Source organism: Salmo trutta, chromosome 9, assembly GCF_901001165.1.
Source record: "Salmo trutta chromosome 9, fSalTru1.1, whole genome shotgun sequence".
Classification (NCBI taxonomy): domain Eukaryota; kingdom Metazoa; phylum Chordata; class Actinopteri; order Salmoniformes; family Salmonidae; genus Salmo; species Salmo trutta.
The window spans coordinates 13,998,077-14,020,755 of record NC_042965.1 but is presented as its reverse complement, the minus strand read 5'-3'; the positions used below and the strand labels follow the sequence as shown (position 1 = coordinate 14,020,755).

The following is a 22,679-nucleotide window of genomic DNA, read 5'->3' as shown; positions in this document are numbered from 1 at the left end:
AATATCCTGAATCTGAATCAGGCCCATATAGTCCATGGTCTGGTTTGCATTTAAGATGACACATGGTCTTTGTTTTAACAAAGGGTACTGACACCAAACCATAACATAACTGAACATGTGAAAATTGGTTTCTCAGGGTTGGTTGCTGGAATTTACAATTCCTGACAGGTTATTTTCAGGGAGAGATATATACACAGTATATATATACACACACACGGATCGACGATGGTAGATGAGAAGCAAGTACAGGGAGTGAACATTTAATTAACAACAGGACAACGTCTGGACATGAAAACATAACGACATTAATGCTGACACGGGACACCAGCAGACAGATATAGATGGGGCATTCAACAAAGTGAAGGAGTCCAGTGAGCGCTCATGTGCATAATGATGGTGACAGGTGTGCGTAATGAAGGGCAGCCTGGCGCCCTCGAGCGCCAGAGAGGGAGCAGGCGTGACTATATATATATATATATATATATAGTCCTTACCAATAACCTGCGTGTCAATGTAAAAAAAACATAAAATTACACATACATAATAATCAATGTGAATATGTTCATATTGTAAGACTAGATCAGCATTTTCAGATGAACCAAAGTGGAATGAGTGTTACTCACACAGACTGGAGTTTAAAACAGGACTGACAGGCCAAGGATTATATATCAAACACCTCATAGGATTTATAGCTGTCCCTCTCTGTAAAGAGCAATGGGATTGTCCCAGTGTTGCTCACAGGTGAGAGGAAACAGAAACCCTTTGTTGAGAAAGGGAATACAAGGTCCCGAAGACATCACGCTGGGGTCTGCCATTTGAGAAAGACTGAGGCCTAATGCAGTCAAGCTTTAATAGCCCCCCCCCCCACCCACCCACCCACCCAGAGAATGATCTCACTAGAGAGCATTGCTGCACACAGTTCGGAGACAAATGTGCAGAGTCAAAATCATTAGCATACAACAAAGGAAATCAGTCCCATTCAACATTATATAATCTTCAACATTATATAATCTGTGCAACTGATAAGCAGACATAGAGTAGCTTCAATTCATAATAGATTGGAAACTGTCACGGCTGTCGTTGGTTAAGGAGGACCAAAACGCAGCAGGTATGTGTAAGCTCATCTTGAGGTTTATTGACTCCAAAATGAACACCAAAAAGAGAACGAACGATCAACACACACAGTCTGGCAAGGCACAAGGCTAAACTCAGAACAATCTCCCACAATAAACAGACAAACACACCCAACTAATATAGGACTTCCAATCAAAGGCAACACCACACAGCTGCCTTCAATTGGAAGTCCACCCCAATTAACCAAACATAGACATACAACTAACTAGATCAACATAGAAATACGTGAAACTCAAACAGTGCCCAAAAACCCCGGAATACTAAATCAAATGCCCTTACTACAAAAACACCACCCTGAACCACATAAAACAAATACCCTCTGCCACGTCCTGACCAAACTACAATACCAATTAACCCTTATACTGGCCAGGACGTGACAGAAACAGTTATGTTTTAGGGTTCAAGGGCAAAACACTACAACAACTAAGGGTATTTTATGTGCTGTAATGGAGCATCATGTTTGCACTAGTCTTTAAGATTACTTCACCTGCACAAAGGTATTCACCTCATCATATATCTGTCTGACCAATAGGGGGCCAAATAAGGTAGGAGAGATGAGGTGGGTGAGAGGGACGCTGAGGTCAGCCACTCTGGCCCTGGTTCGTGAGAGTTACCTTGTAGTGACAGGGTTATAAACTGTAAGCAAGAAGTAGGGTGGACACCAAAGCCACAGGAAGTAAGGGTGGGCACCAAAGCCACAGGAAGTAAGGGTGCTGAGGGTGCTGTTGCACCATTTGAAAAATCCTAATAATAAAACAAATATAGACGGCTGTAGGGCGGGCAAAACGTTTTTTTTTCAGCATCTCCACTTTGGCAAAAAAAAGGTAGTTGTATCATTAAGAACAGTATAATGCTGAATTCAATAGTTGGAATTGTAAGAATTGTTGCCCTGTCACTTTCTCTGCTATTGTTATTCTAATGGTATCCAGTAAGAACAAAACCCTGTCGTCAAACATTTACATCTAAATGTGCAAAGTTACGGGCAAAGACAAAAAACATCCACATCAAATTAAATATTTTTCTTGATCAAATAACATGGAATGCAACCACTTTTTGTGCAAAATACAAAGCACTTAATGGAAATGTACTGTATTGTACATAGGCTGTAATTGAGTAAACTGAGACATCAAGTAGTTTGTGATGATATGATGTGGCTTAGTTGGTAGAGCATGACACTTACAATGCTAGGGTTGTGGGATCAATTCCCAATGGAGACCAGTACCAGATAGTATGAAAATATATGCACTCACTACTGTAAATTCCTCTGGGTAAGAGCATCTACTGAGAAGGAATGAATAGACCCTTTCAGTTTTCACATATAAATAACTTCCAAAGTATTTCAAGAAACTGGAAAGCATATATCAAGCAAGTATTTTTATATGCTACAAGTTTTATCAGATTAATTGTTTTGTACAGATAATTATCACACTCAAGTTACAAATGCTGGTAAACACTTAAATACATGGAGTTTAAAGATATTTCAAAAAAGTAGTGCAGTGGGCCTTTACTAGTCCTGTATTAAGGAAGGATATATATCTTCAGCTCTGGACAATTTTTTGCACCCCCCACACATCTGCAAAAAAGAATCGCAGCATCCACACCCAAACTACTTCCCGCTGTTATGGTGGGCACAGCACTGGATTCTTGGAAAAATATTCCCTAGAAGGTCATGTTCTTGTCGGGTGTCCACTTAAGCCTTTCAGTCCTTGAAAAGCTTTAGCTAGTCAGTAATTTCGGGAACACTTTACTTGACACCCGGCGTCATAACACGTTATGACACAGTCATAACCATGCCATAATATGTCATAACAGCTGACGTAACTTGTCACAACCTGTTATAATGTAGTCATAACACTGTCATATATTGCGTTATTTTATGGCTGGTTATGACACCTACATAAGAGTGTAAAAACCCTGAAAACCTACCATGGGAATTATTTTATGGCTGGTTATGACATCTACATAAGAGTGTTACCGCAATTTCTAAATCATTCACACATACATACACACACCTCTATAATATCTTTCTGTGGTTTGAGGTTTGTGATTCTCTTTCAGGCAAACGGGATTTATTATGGCCTTTTCCCTGTACCTAACGTAACGTCTGTCAGTAATTAAATAGACTGGCAATGTTCAATTCCTCAATCCTGTTATTTAATGCCCACAATTACTGAAATTAACTTAAATGGAGTTTCAGGGAATGCCTTGCTGCGGGTCTTGCAGCTTTTTTGTGGCTGGTGGGACTGGTGCCTACTTGGAGATGGGCACCAGTCCTAGGACAAGGTTTGGGTAAAGAGGGTTGTTGTGACGCATTATTTTCACATCAAAAACACAAATGGTTATATGTTATATGGAAACAATTACACAGCTTGCTGCAAACGAAATGTGTGCCGCCTATATGTGCCATTATGAGTTGCCTGCGCGAATAGCTAAACCTTGGCCAATGAATTTCCAACCAAATATAAACAACAAACTTCAATAGCATTTTAAAAATATTTATTGATGAAGAATAAATTACATTTGAGTTTCACATAAGTTGTTTTTCCAAAAGACAAAACGCATTAGTTTCCTATTCTGGTTATTGCAGGTAGATCATATGTTTTGAATCCATGTTAGCGCAGCACAAAATGGGTTAAATGTCACGTGGTAGCGGGTGGTATTATCACTCGAGGCTATAAAATGTGTATTTGAAGAAAGAGAACAAAGAATCAGAACCTATGTAAGAGTCCCCAAGACGCTGCGCAGTCACTCTTTGGCATTAGAGAGAGCAGAGAAGATTACCGCCGGTGCACTCTGCGTCCACGGGTCCAACAGATGATGATGATGATGATGATACTGACTTCTGTCCTTCTATCCTGCGTCTTTACGCTGCAGTGCCTCAGAAGCATGCATTGTTCGCCAGTGCCAGAAGGAAACAGGTACCAAGCGGCGCCGGTGAGTGCAGTATACTTGAGTTTTATACATTTTCTTTGTTTGATAATATCTCTCAACAGACAAAATGAATTTGATAGTAATTACTGGAAGTTTCATCGGTATTGCAAGTCATTGCCAACCATTATCCGTGCATTTCAAATTCACCTGCTATTTCAAATCATGCACACATGAGAGTGCAGAAAAGTTTGCTTAGTTGTCATTCCCAGTTTTCCAGTTCAGATTTCCACTGCAGTGGGAGAAAATCTGTTATTTTATTTTTTTCGAATGGTCAGTTTGCTATACCCACACTACAGTTTGCTATACCCACACTACAGTTTGCTATACCCACACTACAGTTTGCTATACCCACACTACAGTTTGCTATACCCACACTACAGTTTGCTTGCCGTTATGATTGTGCTGAGCCCTGGTTGACAGATACCAACCTGCTAAATGCTTAAAACCAATCTGGTAAACAAATAATCTTGTAGATGTTATGTTCAGTATTATTAGAAGGGTTCTATGTCAACACTTAGTGTTAAGATAATGCGCCAGCCCAGTGGACAAAGTGTCATATCTTTCAATGATGACCATTACATGACAGGAGTAAATCACAACATAAGATTTAAACACGGCATCATTAATCCTAAACAAAAAGATCTCAGTCGAATACATAACCATCCCAGGATGGGACGAAGTTTAAGAAATGTTTCATTTAGAAACTTCACAAAGCCGCTGCCACAACATTGACACTGACATCAAGAAGGCTTTTATTTTCAACCTTGGCTACCATGGCACAACTGAAAGTCCTGCAGGGTGTGGGCATGTGATCAATAGAGAAGGTAATTGAGTTCTTGTCTCTGCAAGGCAGGAAATTATAATAACTGGGCTATAAATACATTTTGTCAACAACCCCATGAATGAGAGGATAAAGAGATATTGCTGATAACTTGCAATATTAGCCTACTGCCTCAATTACAGAGATTATCAGGTACCTTAAGATGAAAACTGAAAGAAAATGTGAACTCATCAATTTGAGAATGTTTGAGGTAGCCTACTGTAAACCTACTGTATAAAGGACGAAGTATGGTAAACGTCTCCTCAATGGAATGGAGGAAAAGTTGTTCGTTTAGTTTCTACTCTCTTCCTTTTACTGAAATGACTTGCACCTGCGATGGCAACACATACAAGTAGTAATTCAATGTTATCCCACTGGGCACACACTGTTTGAATCGATGTTGTTTCCACATCATTTCAATGAAATTAAGTTGATGTCTAGTTGGTAACTGAACTGAAAATCTGTAGTCTTGTCAATTTGTTTGCCATTGTTGACAAAAGAGTGGGTGATTATACAAGCACAGACAAGTTTCTCTGTATGTGGCATCTGGGTCAGGAAACACAGTGCCTGTTTGCTCTCTCAGGGAAAATGGAGGGAAGGGAACACGATGTGCTCACTGTTTAGATATCTCTTTGTGAATAAAACCCATGTCCCTTGGTTTTTCTTCTTGTTTTGCTCCGTTAGTTCTGTCCTCTGGCCAAACTGACTGCTAGACACCGTGAGACCAGAGAGATTATTAGCCTCAGTTCCCATAGCATCCACCTGTTGAATTAGGCTACAGCAGCTCCACATCACTGGAAGGCTCCGATGGAATGAAAAGTTAGAACGCTTTGAAAAGCCCTCCCTCTTGAAAGGTGATTGGTTTCTGTAAAGCATCTGCAAAACAGAGGAGGGTTCCTGAGGACCATAAAACCTGAGAAAATGAATACGATCAATTCATGCAAGGTGAGAGTGGCATCATCCCCTTGATTCTCAGCTCCGCACGAGGAAGTTTGTTTGCCAGGAAAGATAAGAGAGCACAGTAAGTACCCAGGGAATTTGTAATATATCTTCCATTGCCTGGTGCTACTGATTGTGGCTGATGTATTCGATTAAGGGGGATAAGGAGGCAGATACCAATGAATTTATTGATAGTGGTGCATCTATCTCTCACCTCATGAGTTTAATCCTCTTTCCTGTTACAGTGAAATAGTTTGTCTTTATTTACTCAGTTGTATATATGCACTCTCCAAATCCAGACCACATCTGATGTCTCATGTAAACATTCACTCAAGAAGACCAGTTTCTCTCTTCATAAGTAGATTCACTCCAGCATGCTTACCAAGTTGCTCAGTTTGCAGAAAATACCCTCTAGTATTGTTCTAATAGGAACGGGTAACAGTATCCTCCTTCTAAGTTCTTACAAGACATAGTGAGATCTGACAGAATGTCCACATGTTATAATGTCAGGGCTTTAATATAGATGGAGAAACTTTTCAGAGGCGCCTTGTACAGACATGTTGAGTTGTGCTCTTTGAATACCACTCTGCCAGATCCCCTCCACCCCAATGGCTCAGAGATCTTGTCATCACTGTTACCAGAAGCCAGATGTGTCCATACATGTAATGAATCCCCCTCCAAAAACACATTGGTTCACACACACAATGATAAAACAGCCTGAATCACCTAGATGCCCACTTTCGGGGTGTACTAGTTAAAAAATAGGCTATTTGCATAGTCATCAGAACAGAAGATGATGGACTGACTGAGTGGCAGCCAAAGCAGTGAAAGCACAACACCACTGTGTACTGGGTATACACTACATCTGTACATAATTACACATGTGTCCAGCCTGTACGCACAATGGGTATACACACAGAACACCATATACAATACATGCTGTAAATGTAAACAAAGGCATGCAAATTGAGGACAGTCAAAGTTTTCGGTTCAACCCGTGACACCATGGAAGTGAACTTTTACCTTTACCCTGTTGGGAGTCTGAGGGGAGGAGCTGTGCTTTCTCTCATCTCAGGGGCTAGACTGGTTCATTTGATTGATGAGGGGGGATAACTTGTCAACAACACTCATTCCTCTTCTCATTTCTCTCTTTGAAACATGTTGAGTGCACACTTCTACTGCCTGTTAGCCATGATTTACAATGTACTGTAGATAGCCCACACTTCCTTTCTCATCATGCTGTTGGGTGTATATATGTCTTATCACCAAACTAGATTAGAGAGCAACCCTAACATCCATATATTAAGTTGAATTCCAGTTTGCAAACTCTACAAAGTGAAATGCAGGTGAAAGACTGAGAGTTCTGCATAGTGTTCCTCCCCTTGTTTAGGGGCACATAACTCAGGGTAAGGCCCTCTCGTTTTGAGGTCTGGAGCACATTCCACAAATCCTGCTGGGCATTGTTCCCGTTGTAGTGGGACAGCTAAGCACATTTAGTGATAAAAACACCAAATTTGGCACATAGGTAGATTTATAGACCCTGAAAATATTTAGATATGAAGCCCCCCCAGATTTTGCCCATGGGGGGCGTGGCAGCCATTTTCTAAATGGCCGCATAGGGTAATACTATTTTAATATTCAGAAGGACTATATTGAGGCAAGCACACCACATTTGACACAGAGGTAGATTTGTGTAGCCTGAAAAGATTAAGATATGGAGCCACCATAGATTTGGCCCCTGTGGGCCGTGGCGGCCATCTTACAAAATGGCCACTGTCGGTAATACAATGTCACAATTCTAAACAGTTTCTTTTGTAAACACACCAGATATGGCACAGAGGTAGATTTATGTACCCTGACAAGATATATATATGGAGCCACAACAGATTTGGCCCAAGGGGGCCAAGGCAGCCATCTGAATTTGCTTCTGATATGGGCATTGCAAAGTAGCTTTAGTAGACATTTGTTTACATGCTTATGTAACTGGTAGGATGTGAACCCCAGTCTCCACCTCCAGAACCAAACGTCAGAACCAAAATAAATATTCTGTGCTTGGCCTAGGGTGATTTTAATCCGAATTCAGTACCTCATGCATTCTACCTCATCTCCGCTACACTAATTTAAAAAAATTGACCTACATGACTGCTTTGTTTCCTTCTGTACTCTTTGTAATATACTGTGTGTTACTGTGAAACATTTTGGTTTTGAGGATATCCAGAGCAAGAAGTATAGCCCAGAAATATGACTTGGTATAGGCGATAACTTTTTGTAGATTAAAGGTTTGTAAAATAGTGGCACAGTCTGCAGCCTTTTAGTAAAATAATTGTGGCTCCATATCTTAATATTTTCAGCATACCTCAATCTACCTCTGTGCCACATTTGGTGTGTAAATCTCAAAATAGGCCTTCTGAAATGTAAATTGTATTACCATCTGCGGCCATTTCATAAGTTGACTGCCATGACCCCCAGAGGCCAAATCTGTGCGGGCTTCATTTCTAAATTGTTTCAGGGTACATGAATATACCTCTGTGTCAAACTTGGTGTGTTTATCTAAAATAAAGTCCTCCAAAACTCTAACATTGTATTACCGACAGTAGACATTTTGTAAAATGGCTGCCATGCCCTCCAGGGGTCAAATCTGGGGTGGATCCATAGCTAAATGTATTCAGTGTTCATAAATCTACCTCTGTGCCAAATGTGGAGCCTTTATCTTAAAACAGTCCTTCTGAATTCCCAAAAAGTTTTACTGTTGGTGCCCATTTAAAAAAAAATGCTTCCACGCCCACAGTGGCCAAGTCTGTGGTGGCTCCATATCTAAATGTTTTCAGGGCACATCAATCTACACCGGTGCCACATTTTTACCACAAAAATGCACAACACATTTTTGCAGCTATCAGTCACCCCACAACTCCACAACACTATAGCCTCACAGAGCAGAAGTTAGCTACTAGAGGGAGGGTGGCCACTTCAGTAACATGGTATCTTAACCCAATGACAGAATGATTATCTGGTATCTATCGTTCATTTAGAAGACACTGCAGTACACTACCATCTCATGTTCTTAGTGTATTAGGAAATTGAATGTGTTTTACAGTAGCAGTGTCAGAGGAAATGTACCATAAACCCTTTTTTGATCATGAATACATCACAATGGCCCCTGAATTGCAATGCTGCAGGAGCTGTAAAAGGCCTGCAATTGTACAACTTCAAAAAGCCATGGAGACGCTGTGCCACTGACAGAATTTCTCCTTTCTGTAATTTACGCTCGAGGTATGAGTTAATGAGCAGAGCCATTTCCTCTGGGTTCTGCAGGGGGAAATTTACTGCACTAGTTCCTATGTGTAATGATAACTGACAGTACAGTAAGCTCCAAGCCCACAAGATTTTCAGTTATTTTTGACCTCTCATACTCCCACCTTCAGAAATATTTACAGGCAATCATGTTTAGGCAATGTTTTTATTTTTATTTTACCTTTATTTAACTAGGCAAGTCAGTTATGAACAAATTCTTATTTTCAATGACGGCCTAGGAACAGTGCCTTGTTCAGGGGCAGAATGACAGATTTTTACCTTGTCAGCTCGGGGATTCAATCTTGCAACCTTTCGATTACTAGTCCAACGCTCTAGGCTACCTGCCACCCCAATGTCAATGTATGTATGGATTATAATAAAAAGTAATGCATTTGGATACATATTTCTACCAAATCTGGTGTTCTCTAATGATTTTTAAATTATTTTTCTAATAAATGTTGCTCATGTGCTTGCTTTTTCAAAGGGATGGCTCCAGAGGTCTGATCTCCACAACCTGAAGAAGAGAGGAAGAGTCACCCATCCTCAGAACACACTCAAAGACACAGCCTTGACCAGAGGAGACCCTATAAGAGCAGCCCTGGTAACTAACAGCACTGAGGTGTCTAACCGCCCCCGCTGTGGCGTCCCTGACTACCCCATGCTGAAAGATGTCCTCTACAGGGGGAAACACAGGCAGAAACGCTTTGTCCTGTTCGGGGGGCGCTTGGAGAAGACTGACCTCACCTACAAGTAAGGAGATATTATTATTATCATAGTATAACCACACTGTTGAACGGCTTGTATGTATTTAGAGATGGACTTGGACCCAACCAAGGAAATATCATTTTATATATGACATGTTTTGGTGGATAGTTGCCAGTACAACTGGTTATAAAGGTACAGTATGCCCAGAATCCAGTGTCACTCTATCCATCATTTGTTTGTTTTTTAAGTCCCCTGTTTTGGTCATAGGTCTTATATTCTAACTCAACAAGGCAAGCAGGAGGTGCACTCTCATCACGTTTGCCTCAAAAACAATGTGTGTCTCTGAAAAGGAGGAGCCTATGATGTTATTAATTTGCCTCCTCCGGAGACTCACGGCATGGAGTGTCTGGGCTGGGCTGTCTGTCGGCTGGATGCTGCCTCTCTGTCTGTGTCCTCTGGTTCCTCTCATTGTGGCTGTCCTTTATCATAATGCATGGTATCTAAAGAGCCACTCAGAGAGAGGAGGAGGGGGCAAGCCATGATGGGCTAATGAGACTGCTGGAGTTGAGCAATACATTTGTCTTAATGTGCCCAGGGATAGGAGTAGGGCTCGCCTGTGTCATGGCAGTGTTACATTGGGAGCCCTCATACTTAGGATAGTGGAATCACTGGGTTTGCCAAGGGCTTTAGTTTGGATAGTCCACTTAGGCATGCATTTGATATGAATAAACCTCTTTGATGATTCCCTAATTTAATTTGAATTGTTGACATAAGCTCTCTAAAGAGTTTCTTTGTTTTAATGTAATAATCATACTGGGTGGTTTTACCTGAGACAGCTCATGTAAAGGTGAAGGAAGAGGACTGTTATACACAATTATCTTACAGAGCCTGCGGGTCTATGTAACAGCACACCTCTCTGTTGATTTGATGGTTAGATATCAAATCAAATTCTATTGTATTGGTCACATACACATGGTTAGCAGATGTTAATGCGAGTGTAGCGAAATGCTTGTGCTTCTAGTTCCGACCATGCAGTAATATCTAACAAGTAATCTAACAAATTCACAACAACTACCTTATACACACAAATGTAAAGGGATGAATGAGAATATGAACTAAAAAAAAAAATGAAATATATGGCTGAGCAATGGCCGTGCGGCATAGGCAAGATGCAGTAGATGGTACAGAATACAGTATATACTATCTGCCCTCGGTGATGCGTTGTGCAGAACACACTACCCTCTAGAGATCCTTGCGGTTGTGGGCGGTGCAGTTGCCGTACCAGGTGGTGATGCAGCCCGACAGGATGCTCTCGATTGTGCAACTGTAAAAGTTTGTGAGTGTTTTAGATGACAAGCCAAACTTCTTTAGCATCCTGAGGTTGAAGAGGCGCTGTTGACCCTTCTTCACCACACTGTCTGTGTGGGTGGACCATTTCAGTTTGTCCGTGATGTGTACACCGTGGAACTTAAAACTTTCCACCTTCTCCACTACTGTCCCATCGATGTGGATGGGGGGGGGGTGCTCCCTCTGCTGTTTCCTGAAGTCCACAAACATTTCCTTTGTATTGTTGATGGTGAGTGAGAGGTTATTTTCCTGACACCACACTCTGAGGGCCCTCACCTCCTCCCTGTAGACCGTCTCGTTGTTGTTGGTAATCAAGCCTACCACTGTAGTGTCGTCTGCAAACTTGATGACTGAGTTGGAAGTGTGCATGGCCACGCAGTCATGGGTGAACAGGGAGTACAGGAGAGGGCTGAGAACGCACCCTTGTGGGGCCCCAGTGTTGAGGATCAGTGGGGTAGAGATGTTGTTTCCTACCTTTACCACCTGGGGGCGGACCGTCAGAAAGTCCAGGACCCAGTTGCACAGGGCGGGGTCGAGACTGAGGGTCTCGAGCTTAATGACGAGTTTGGAGAGTACTATGGTGTTAAATGCTGAGCTGCAGTCAATGAATAGCATTCTTACATAGGTGTTCCTCTTGTCCAGATGGGATAGGGCAGTGTGCAGTGTGATGGCGATTGCATCGTCAGTGGACCTATTGGGGCAGTAAGCAAATTGGAGTGGGTCTAGGGTGTCAGGTAGGTTGGAGGTGATATGATCCTTGACTAGTCTCTGAAAGCACTTCATGATGACGGAGGTGAGTGCAAGCTTTCTTGGGAACAGGAACAATGGTGGCCATCTTGAAGCATGTGGGGACAACAGACTGGGATAGGGATTGATTGAATATGTCCGTAAAAACACCAGCCAGCTGGTCTGCGCATGCTCTGAGGACGCGGCTAGGGATGCCGTCTGGGCCGGCAGCCCTGCGAGGGTTAACACATTTAAATGTTTTAATCACGTTGGCCACGGGGAAGGAGAGCCCACAGGCTTTGGTAGTGAGCTGTGTCAGTGGCACTGTATTATCCTCAAAGCGAGCAAAGTTGTTTAATTTGTCTGGGAGCAAGACGTCGATGTCTGCGACGGGGCAGTTTTTTTATTTTGTATTGATTTTTATTTATCCATGATTGACTGATGAGAGGGAGGATATATATATGTATATATGTATATATGTGGTCTATGGTGTGTTTCTACAGACCACAGATGATGGTGTGTGGAGTTTACAGTCTCTGATGTTTATATCTTTATCTCTTCCTTCCTCAGAGTGGTTCGCTTCCCCTGGCAGATGGGTGAGGACAAGGTGCGGCGTGTCCTGCAGGAAGCACTGAGAGTGTGGAGTGAGGTCACACCCCTCACCTTCACTGAGGTCAGGAGTGGAAAGGCTGACATTGTCATCGACTTCACCAGGTACGCATGTGGTACAGTAAGTGTATTCAAATGTCAGTACAGTAGTACAGTAAGTGTATTCAAATGTCAGTACAGTAGTACAGTATGTGTATTCAAATGTCCGATTTCAAGTTACTGAGTTACTAAGTCACTTTCCTGACATGGAGCTCTACTGTAGGTACTGGCATGGAGATAACCTGCCCTTTGACGGGCCTGGGGGCATTCTAGCCCATGCCTTTTTTCCCAAGACCCACAGGGAGGGCGACATCCATTTTGACTATGATGAAGCATGGACCCTTGGCAACTACATGGGTGAGGGTTTGCTTGGCAGGGAACATGCAAGCAGTATGAAGAGTTGATTTACATAGAGCTCTATGTAAAATTAGTACAGTCAGGAAGTAGTTGTCAGCTCTGTGGTTGTACTGTGTATCCCCGTAGGTGTGACCCTCTCCCTGATTCCACTGCAGGCACAGACCTCCTCCAAGTGGCTGCTCATGAGTTTGGGCATGTTCTGGGCCTGCAGCACTCCCGGGAACCGGGTGCAGTGATGTCCTCTTATTACAGCTTCTCCTATCCCCTGGAGCTGAGCGAGGATGACAAGCTGGGGATCCAATACCTGTACGGCCATCGTCCACATATCCCGCCCCCACCTCCACTATCACCACAAATCACCAAAGAGACCAATGAGATCATTAGTAGTATTGTGAGTGTTACATCTTGCCATTCATGTATTGAGGTGCTACACAGGCAAATAATAATAATATAAGACATAAAATACAACTAAGATACTAGCCACACAAGAATACATATAATATGACAGTATGGTGATGCACTATTGATCCTCTTTCTGTCTCTAGCCTGACGTCTGTCAGACAGACTTTGATGCTGTGTCTATGATCCGCGGGGAGCTGTTCTTCTTTAAATCAAGCTATGTGTGGCGCATTCGGGAGGGGCGGCTGGAGGTGGGCTACCCCGCGCTGGCGTCCCGCCATTGGAGGGGGATTCCAGAGAGCATTGATGCTGCCTTTGAAGACCAATCAGGGAGTATCTGGTTCTTTCAAGGTGTGTGACAGAGATGTTGGCTGTCTGTGCTGTGGTTAGTCATGTCTTATGAGTATCGATAAGCCCCAAGTTGAATACAGACAGGTAAATATACATGTAGGCAGACGTCAAAAGTGACAAGAGTGTTGAATAGCCAATAGTTATGGAAACTATGAAAACTTAGCCCAGATCCTTGCAGGGCCACAGCAGGGCCATCTACTGTATGAAGTTCTCTCTCTCTCTCAAAGGTCAAAGCTACTGGGTGTTTGATGCAGAGAGACAGATCACAGGGCCAGAACCTGTGCGGAGGCTCGGCCTGTCAGTCTCCCACATCCAGGCAGCCCTGCTCTGGGGCCAGGACAGCAGTTACAACACCTACTTCTTCAAATCAGGCAGCTACTGGAGGTTCAGCCCCAAGGAGAACCGCGTCCACTCTGTCTACCCTCGCAACATGCAGGACTGGAGCGGCATCCCCAGTGATGTTGACGCAGCCTTCAAGGACCAATACGGTAATATATCTTATGAATGAATCACCCAATCAGCTTTAAATTTTGAGGTGATTCCTACATTGAAATGTTCCATGGTGGAATAATTATTGGTTGAAAATAGCAGATTCGGCCAATGATAAACACCTTAATTGGAACGCAGTGCCTGTACTGTAACATGCTATACATGATGTCAGAGCCCAGGGTCTCTGCTTCACAGAGCTGTATGGGTTTTGACTGACAGCCGCTCTGAACTTGAGCACCGCGCGGCAAGAAGTTTCCCCCATCCCTCCCGCTAACTTTAGCTAAATGTTTGTTGTCTGAGAAATGCTGTAAATTACGAGTGCTCTGTGTATTTTGAAAGATGAGACGTTGAGGATTATAATAAATACCACTTTGATGTCATACAAGCAAGCCACACACCAGTGAGTCCAAATGTGCACGTCACATTTCCATATCATAAAACTCATGTAATATACAGTTGGAATTCTGAACTTACATTCTCGTAACTAGATTTAGAATTTTGGAATATTGACAACAACGGTAATTATGGAAAGGCAGGGCTGCAGGGCTGTGATTCAAACAAAACAAATACAAGTGTGTTTGCTCTAGTTCCTCAACGGCACAGCTAGGAGAGAGAAAATAAGTTGAAGACTCTTCTTTGAGTCAGAAAAGTACATTGAAATGACTTGGGAACTGTACACATTTTGGAGAGGTGTGCAGCCACTTGGAGACAACAGTTAGTCCTCTCACTCAAACCCTTGTCATTTTTTTGTCTAATATTTCACCTTCCCCACATTTTCAGGAATATTCTTAGCATGTTACTGAATGTATCCAGAATATTTTCAGATTTCTTTATCAATAAATGCAGCAAATAGTACAGTAAATGTAAAATGCACAGAAAATCTATAAAAATCAGGGTAATGTTTGGATTCAGTCTTGTGTCAAGTGAACTGTTGTGTCCACACCTTTAGTCTAATCATTTTTCCATAATCTCCAAACTGTTCCCTTTTATTTGCTACCATGGTTATGCATATGTTTTCTGTAAGAAACATTTCAATATAGCCCAGTCCTTGTAGGTCAATTCCCACGAGTGTAAGGTGCTAATATATATATATTTTTTTTGACAGGCTATGCCCACCTTATCCGAGGGAGGCAGTACTGGAAGTTTGATCCTGTGGAGATGAATTTACTACAGGGGTATCCTCGCTATATTGGAATGGACTTCTTTGGTTGCCTAAATGCATGAATAATCAGTATTAAGTGATGCTGCTGTCTCAAGATCAAACCCAAGTCCAAGTTTAGTCCAACTATGCTCTCGTACTTATGGTCTTTTCAAATACAACATTGTAATGTTGTGCATTTTTGGGAACAAGACCATTGCATCTACAGAGGCTTCTTCATCTTCTTCCAAATGTTGAAGAAACAAACTATTTAGAGAGAGACTTTATTTCTTTACTTGAGTGAGTTCCAAAAAAATGTGTGTTCTTCCTCAAATATGTTTTTGTTTAATCATGATCTTAACACTTTGAATGGACTAGATCTTTTTTTCTTCTCAGGGAAACACAAATTCAAATGTTTCCTCAGAGTTTGGACTTCATGTGCAGCTATGTACTTGTATTTATTTGTTACTGGGTTCGGTTCTATGGTCAGAAGTTGTGTTGTTCAAGACCATGGGCTGACAATACAGTGCCATCTACAGTCCAGTACCAACCAATTGCAGGAGGTTCTTGTTAACTATATTATGATGTAGAATTTACTCCAGAGATGTTGCAGCATAAACATGTTTGCTTTATTCTTAAAGGGAAATATGTCTAAGGCACTGCAATTAAGGTGCTAAATCTGTTAATCACTGACAATCAGGGACACTTTTTGTTCTCAAATGTTATGAACACTTACTCGCAGTCTTATATGTATGACATCAAGTACATTATCGCGTCACATTTAATTTCTCTCTAAGATTACTATACTTAATTCAATAATGTTCCATCCATGGTGCTCTCAGTCAGTGCAAAGGGATGGAGGGAACTTGGTGCTGCATTATGTGAATCTAAGCCATGAGGATAAGTTACTTTTTGGTTTACTGCAGTTTGTCAGTGCAGGACACTGATATATCTGCTTTACTGTAAAATACACTACCGGTCTAAAGTTTTAGAACACCTACTCATTCAAGGGTTTTTCTTTATTTTTACTCTTTTGTACGTGGTAGAATAATAGTGAAGACATCAAAACTATGAAATAACATATATGGAATCATGTAGTAACCAAAAAAGTGTTAAACAAATCAAAATATATTTTATATTTGTGATTCTTCAAATAGCCACCCTTTGCCTTGATGACAACTTTGCACACTCTTGGCATTCTCTCAACCAGCCCTCCCTTGGAATTCTTTTCCAACAGTCTTGAAGGAGTTATATATATTTTGATTTGTTTAACACTTTTTTGGTTACTACATGATTCCATATATGTTATTTCATAGTTTTGATGTCTTCACTATTATTCTACCACGTACAAAAGAGTAAAAATAAAGAAAAACCCTTGAATGAGTAGGTGTTCTAAAACTTTTGACCGGTACTGTATGTATTTGTGATATTTTGTGTTTGACAGCCAATAGCTGCAGCCTGGCGGATAACTTGTTTTTAGTCTGTCTCTTCTAACACTTCGAGTGTTGACTATAGAGCTCAGAATTATTTCAGGATATAATTGACCTTTAATTAAAAGAGCCATTATATCGGTTCCAATTACATACTAACATGTTTTTCTACTCAAATGTCACATTTACTATGTAAATACAAATATATGAATTCTGTACTGTGTTTTGGTACAAATAAAATATTTCAGCTTGAGTACATTGTCCATTTTTATGAATCAAATATATAGATGGCTCAATATATACTTAACAAAAATATAAATGCAACATGTAGTGTCCCATGTTTCATGAGTTGAATTTAAAGATCCCAGAAATGTTCCATACGCACAAAAAGCTTATTTCTCAAAAATGTTGTGCACAAATTTGTTTACATCCCTGTTAGTGAGCATTTTTGCTTTGCCAAGATAATCCATCCACCTGAAAGTTGTGGCATACCAACAAGCTGATTAAACAGCATGATCATTATACAGGTACCCTCTAAAATGTGCAATGACACAGATGTCTCAAGTTTTGAGAGAGCGTGCAATTGGTATGCTGACTGCAATGTTGTTTTAGAGATTTTGGCAGTACGTCCAACCGGCCTCGCAACTGCAGACCATGTATAACCACGCAAGCCCAGGACCTCCATATCTGGCTTCTTCACCTGCGGGATTGTCTGAGGGAGGGGGAGGTGGTGGATGCTGGGTGCTGAGGAGTATTTCTGTCTGTAATAAAGAACTTTTGTGGGCAAAAACTCATTCTGATTGGCTGGGCCTTTTTTCCCTTGGTGTGATATGAATATGGTATATCCCATTAACCAACACTTTGAAATGACATACTCAAATCTAACTGCCTGTAGCTCAGGCCCTGAAGCAAGGATATGCATATTCTTGGTACCATTTGAAATGAAAACCTTTGAAGTTTGTGGAAATGTGAAAGGAATGTAGGAGAATATAACACAATAGATCTGGTAAAAGATAATACAAAGAAAAAAACAACCTTCTGATAGGCTAATTGACATAATTTGAGTCAATTGGAGGTGTACCTGTGGATGTATTTCAAGGCCTACCTTCAAACTCAGTACCTCTGCTTGACATCATTGGAAAATCAAAAGAAATCAGCCAAGACCTCAGAAAAAAAATTGTAGACCTCCACAAGTCAGGTTCATCCTTGGGAGCAATTTCCAAATGCCTGAAGGTATGATGTTCATCTGTACAAACAATAGTACGCAAGTATTAACACCATGGGACCACGCACCTGTCATACCGCTCAGGAAGGAGATGCGTTCTGTCTCCTAGAGATGAACATACTTTGGTGCGAAAAGTGCAAATCAGTCCCAGAACAACAGCAAAGGACCTTGTGAAGATTCTGAAGGAAACGGGTACAAAAGTATCTATATCCACAGTAAAATGAGTCCTATATCAACATAACCTGAAAGGCCGCTCAGCAAGGAAGAAGCCACTACTTCAAAACCACCATAAAAAAGCCAGACTACGGTTTGCAACTGCACATGGGGACAAAGATCATACTTTTTGGAGCAATGTCCTCTTGTCTGATGAAACAAAAATAGAATTGTTTGGCCATAATGACCATCGTTATGTTTGGAGGAAAAAGGGGGACACTTGCAAGCCGAAGAACACCATCCCAACCGTGAGGCATTGGGGTGGCAGCATTATGTTGTGGGGTGCTTTGCTGCAGGAGGGACTGGTGCACTTCACAAAATAGATGGCATCATGAGGCAGGAAAATTATGTGGATATATTGAAGCAATATCTCGAGACATCAGTCAGGAAGTTAGAGCTTGGTCACAAATGGATCTTCCAAATGGACAATGACCCCAAGCATACTTCCAAAGTTGTGGCAAAATGGCTTAATGACAACAAAGTCAAGGTCTTGGAGTGGCCATCACAAAGCCCTGACCTCAATTCTATAGAAAATTTGTGAGCAGAACTGAAAAAACGTGCGAGCAAGGAGGAATACAAACCTGACTCATTTACACCAGTTCTGTCAGGAGGAATGGGCCAAAATTCACCCAACTTATTGTGGAAAGCTTGTGGAAGGCCACCCAAAACGTTTGACCCAAGTTAAACAATTTAAAGGCAATGCTACCAAATACTAATTGAGTGTATGTAAACTTCTGACCCACTGTGAATGTGATGAAATAAATAAAAGCTGAAATAAATCATTCTCTCTACTATTATTCTGACATTTCACATTCTTACAATTAAGTGGTGATCCTAACTGACCTAAGACAGGGAATTTTTACTAGGATTAAATGTCAGGAATTGGGAAAAACTGAGTTTAAATGTATTTGGCTAAGGTGTATATTATCTTCCGACTTCAACTGAATACTTATTGAATCAAGACATTTCAGATTTACATTTTTTAAATAATTGTAAAAACATAATTCCACTTTGACATTATGGGGTATTGTGTGTAGGCCGGTGACACAAAAAAAACATATTTAATCAATTTTAAATTCAGGCTGTAACACAAGAAAATGTGGAAAAAGTCCAGGGGTGTGAATACTTTCTGAAACACTGTAGGGGAGGGAGAGAGCACATTGTAGGGGCTGTTTGTGTTGGAGCTTTGCTCAAACACATTGGGGGGTGAGGTCGCAGACTAGAAAGCTAAGATGAGCGGTGAAGACGAGGATCTGCTCTTGTAAACAGGCTGAAGGAATACCTGTGTAAATGCTGTTAGCATAGCATGTCCCAACACACTTCATCGAATGGCCTACTGTCTGCCTTGTTGAAGGAGCAGGACCTCTCGCTTGCATCACCTACCACGCTGGTGCTGTGTTTGCCAGTCGTCTCATGCGCCTGTAGTGCAAATATACAGAGAGAATATCAGTAACTGACATTAATAAAATGACATTAAATCAAACTACTTTGATTGAATGAGTGGACAGTTTCATTTACAATACTTTCAAACTGTTGTTTAAAAGAGACTTTGGGTAAGATAGATCATGAGGTATATTTTTAGGACAGTAGTTCAGTGCGGTAACACCCACTGACAAAGAGGCGCAACAAATTACTTACACAACCATGAGACACAGCCAGAGAGAAAAATAGCATGTTGCTGGAAGGGGTATTTCAGTATAGGAGCCCAACAGAGACAGAGGTAATTGATATTGTTTGGGCAGTTACTTTTCACCTAATTCTTACAAACAGACTCTACAGAGTCAAGACTGTCTATTACGTTTCACCCAAATACAAAAACAATTGGAGATAGATCAGTCCTCTGTTACCAGCACAGCTTTGAGTATTTGCTATGCATATATTTGAGTGTGTGTACGGTACAAGTGTGTCTTAGCATCAATCTGTATATCTTACCCCGAAAGCGTATGTCCTCTGGTGCCAACTAAGTTGTCCTCAGATGCTGTAAGCGATGGTGGTGACAAACTCTCCCCCTAGGCCAAGCTTTGAGCAGTTTCAGTGCAAACTTCTCTGGGGAGTTCTTCCTCTCTGACATATCCCACTTAATCTGGTCCACCAGCGAGATGTTTCCAACATGAATGTTCAGCTTATGGTGAAGATAAGAATCATGTTTCAAGCTAACGATCAGTTTAACATCCGTTATATGATTTCAGATAGAAATGTGAGTTATAGCTCTGTCATTCTCATTGAAAGCAAGTCTGATACACAATAGATCCTTTCTATATGTGATATTTCTGTGATATCCCCCTCCATGCGTTTTGTTTGAGCTTCTTTTTACTTTCGGTTTTGTACATCAGGTTCCAACAGAAAATATATTTCACAGCAGTTTAGGAGATAAAATAATTCTCTACACCAGGGGTACTCAACTCTTACACTACGAGGTCCAGAGCCTGATGGTTTTCTGTTCTACCTAATAATTAATTGCACACACCTGGTGTACCAGGTCTAAAGTAGTCCCTGATTCGAGGGGAACAATCAAAAAATGCAGTGGAACTGGCTTCGAGGTCCAGAGTTGTGTTTGAGGGCTCTACACGTTGCTTGCTGTGACAAACTAAAATCAAGTGAACATTTTCGAAACCAGGAAATGGTGGAGCTATTTCTACAAATTGCGCCTTTAACTCTAAGAGTCTCAGTTTCCTAACTCTGGTCTCAGCTCATCGTTGCACACACAGTAAGGTAAAGTAACAATCTTGGTTTTACCTTGACGATGACCATCTGGACAGTCTGTTCGTCCAGGATGCTGTCTGTGGGATAGGACTATCTGCTGGCGGAGGCAATGGCAGGGATTAAGGCCACTGGGTCCAGGTCGTCACACAGGATCTCAGCAAACATCTCAGGAGTCATGAGCTTCTCTGAGGAACAACAGCATGTATCACATGAGGACTTGAACTAGGACTGAGAAGAAAAGGTGTTTGGGCAGAAGATGACAAGAACGTTGTCATGTTAAAATCCTTTTGTTCTAGAAAACTACGAGATATACAGTGGGGGAAAAAAGTATTTGATCCCCTGCTGATTTTGTATGTTTGCCCACTGACAAAGAAATGATCAGTCCATAATTTTAATGGTAGGTTTATTTGAACAGTGAGAGACAGAATAAGAAAAAAATATAGAGAAAAACGCATGTCAAAGATGTTATAAATTGATTTGCATTTTAATGAGGGAAATAAGTATTTGACCCCATCTCAATCAGAAAGATTTCTGGCTCCCAGGTGTCTTTTATACAGGTAACGAGCTGAGATTAGGAGCACACTCTTAAAGGGAGTGCTCCTAATCTCAGTTTGTTACCTGTATAAAAGACACCTGTCCACAGAAGCAATCAATCAATCAGATTCCAAACTCTCCACCATGGCCAAGACCAAAGAGCTCTCCAAGGATGTCAGGGACAAGATTGCAGACCTACAAAAGGCTGGAATGGGCTACAAGACAATCGCCAAGCAGCTTGGTGAGAAGGTGACAACATTTGGTGCGATTATTCGCAAATGGAAGAAACACAAAAGAACTGTCAATATCCCTCGGCCTGGGGCTCCATGCAAGATCTCACCTCGTGGAGTTGCAATAATCATGAGAACGGTGAGGAATCAGCCCAGAACTACACGGGAGGATCTTGTCAATGATCTCAAGGCAGTTGGGACCATAGTCACCAAGAAAACAATTGGTAACACACTACGCCGTGAAGGACTGAAATCCTGCAGCGCACGCAAGGTCCCCCTGCTCAAGAATACATATACATGCCCATCTGAAGTTTGCCATTGAACACCTGAATGACTCAGAGGACAACTGGTGAAAGTGTTGTGGTCAGATGAGACCAAAATGGAGCTCTTTGACATCAACTCAACTCGCCGTGTTTGGAGGAGGAGGAATGCTGCCTATGACCCCAAGAACACCATCTCCAACGTCAAACATGGAGGTGGAAACATTATGCTTTGGGGGTGTTTTTCTGCTAAGGGGACATGACAACTTCACCGCATCAAAGGGACGATGGACGGGGCCATGTACCGTCAAATCTTGGGTGAGAACCTCCTTCCCTCAGCCAGGGCATTGAAAATGGGTCGTGGATGGGTATTCCAGCATGACAATGACCCAAAACACACGGCCAAGGCAACAAAGGAGTGGCTCAAGAAGAAGCACATTAAGGTCCTGGAGTGGCCTAGCCAGTCTCCAGACCTTAATCCCATAGAAAATATGTGGAGGGAGCTGAAGGTTCGAGTTGTCAAATGTCAGCCTCGAAACCTTAATGACTTGGAGAAGATCTGCAAAGAGGAGTGGGACAAAATACTCAAATACTTATTTCAAATACTTATTTCCCTCATTAAAATGCAAATCATTTTATAAATTTTTTTACATGTGTTTTTCTGGATTTTTTAGTTGTTATTCTGTCTCTCACTGTTCAAATAAACCTACCATTAAAATTATAGACTGATTATTTCTTTGTAAGTGGGCAAACGTACAAAATCAGCAGGGGATCAAATACTTTTTTCCCCCACTGTACATCTTGTTCTT

At 41.5% G+C, this 22,679-nt stretch overlaps 1 protein-coding gene across 3 annotated transcripts; it reads left to right on the top strand.

Moving 5' to 3' along the window:
* The first annotated feature begins 3,645 nt into the window (after nt 1-3,645).
* Nucleotides 3,646-16,238, top strand: mmp11a (matrix metallopeptidase 11a). 3 transcript variants are annotated; one of them, XM_029762538.1, is made up of 9 exons: nt 3,646-4,068; nt 5,570-5,830; nt 9,600-9,865; nt 12,464-12,607; nt 12,765-12,898; nt 13,054-13,289; nt 13,444-13,648; nt 13,876-14,136; nt 15,243-16,238. In XM_029762538.1, the coding sequence occupies exons 2-9, from the start codon at nt 5,807-5,809 to the stop codon at nt 15,359-15,361; spliced, it is 1,389 nt and encodes a 462-aa protein (XP_029618398.1). In that variant the 5' UTR covers nt 3,646-4,068; nt 5,570-5,806; the 3' UTR covers nt 15,362-16,238. The 3 variants fall into 3 exon arrangements, with proteins under 3 accessions (XP_029618398.1, XP_029618397.1, XP_029618400.1); XM_029762540.1 differs by having other exon boundaries at nt 3,654-4,068; nt 5,570-5,906; XM_029762537.1 differs by lacking the exon at nt 5,570-5,830 and having other exon boundaries at nt 3,649-4,068.
* The last annotated feature ends 6,441 nt before the right edge of the window (nt 16,239-22,679 follow it).

What these genes read in the sequence shown, in the direction of transcription:
- mmp11a (XM_029762537.1), top strand. Translation starts at nt 3,949, where the DNA reads ATGATGATGATGATGATGATACTGACTTCTGTCCTTCTATCCTGCGTC. An exon ending in ATTGTCATCGACTTCACCAG is followed by an intron (nt 12,608 to 12,764) that starts GTACGCATGTGG and finishes GCTCTACTGTAG; the next exon opens with GTACTGGCATGGAGATAACC. An exon ending in ATGAGATCATTAGTAGTATT is followed by an intron (nt 13,290 to 13,443) that starts GTGAGTGTTACA and finishes TTCTGTCTCTAG; the next exon opens with CCTGACGTCTGTCAGACAGA.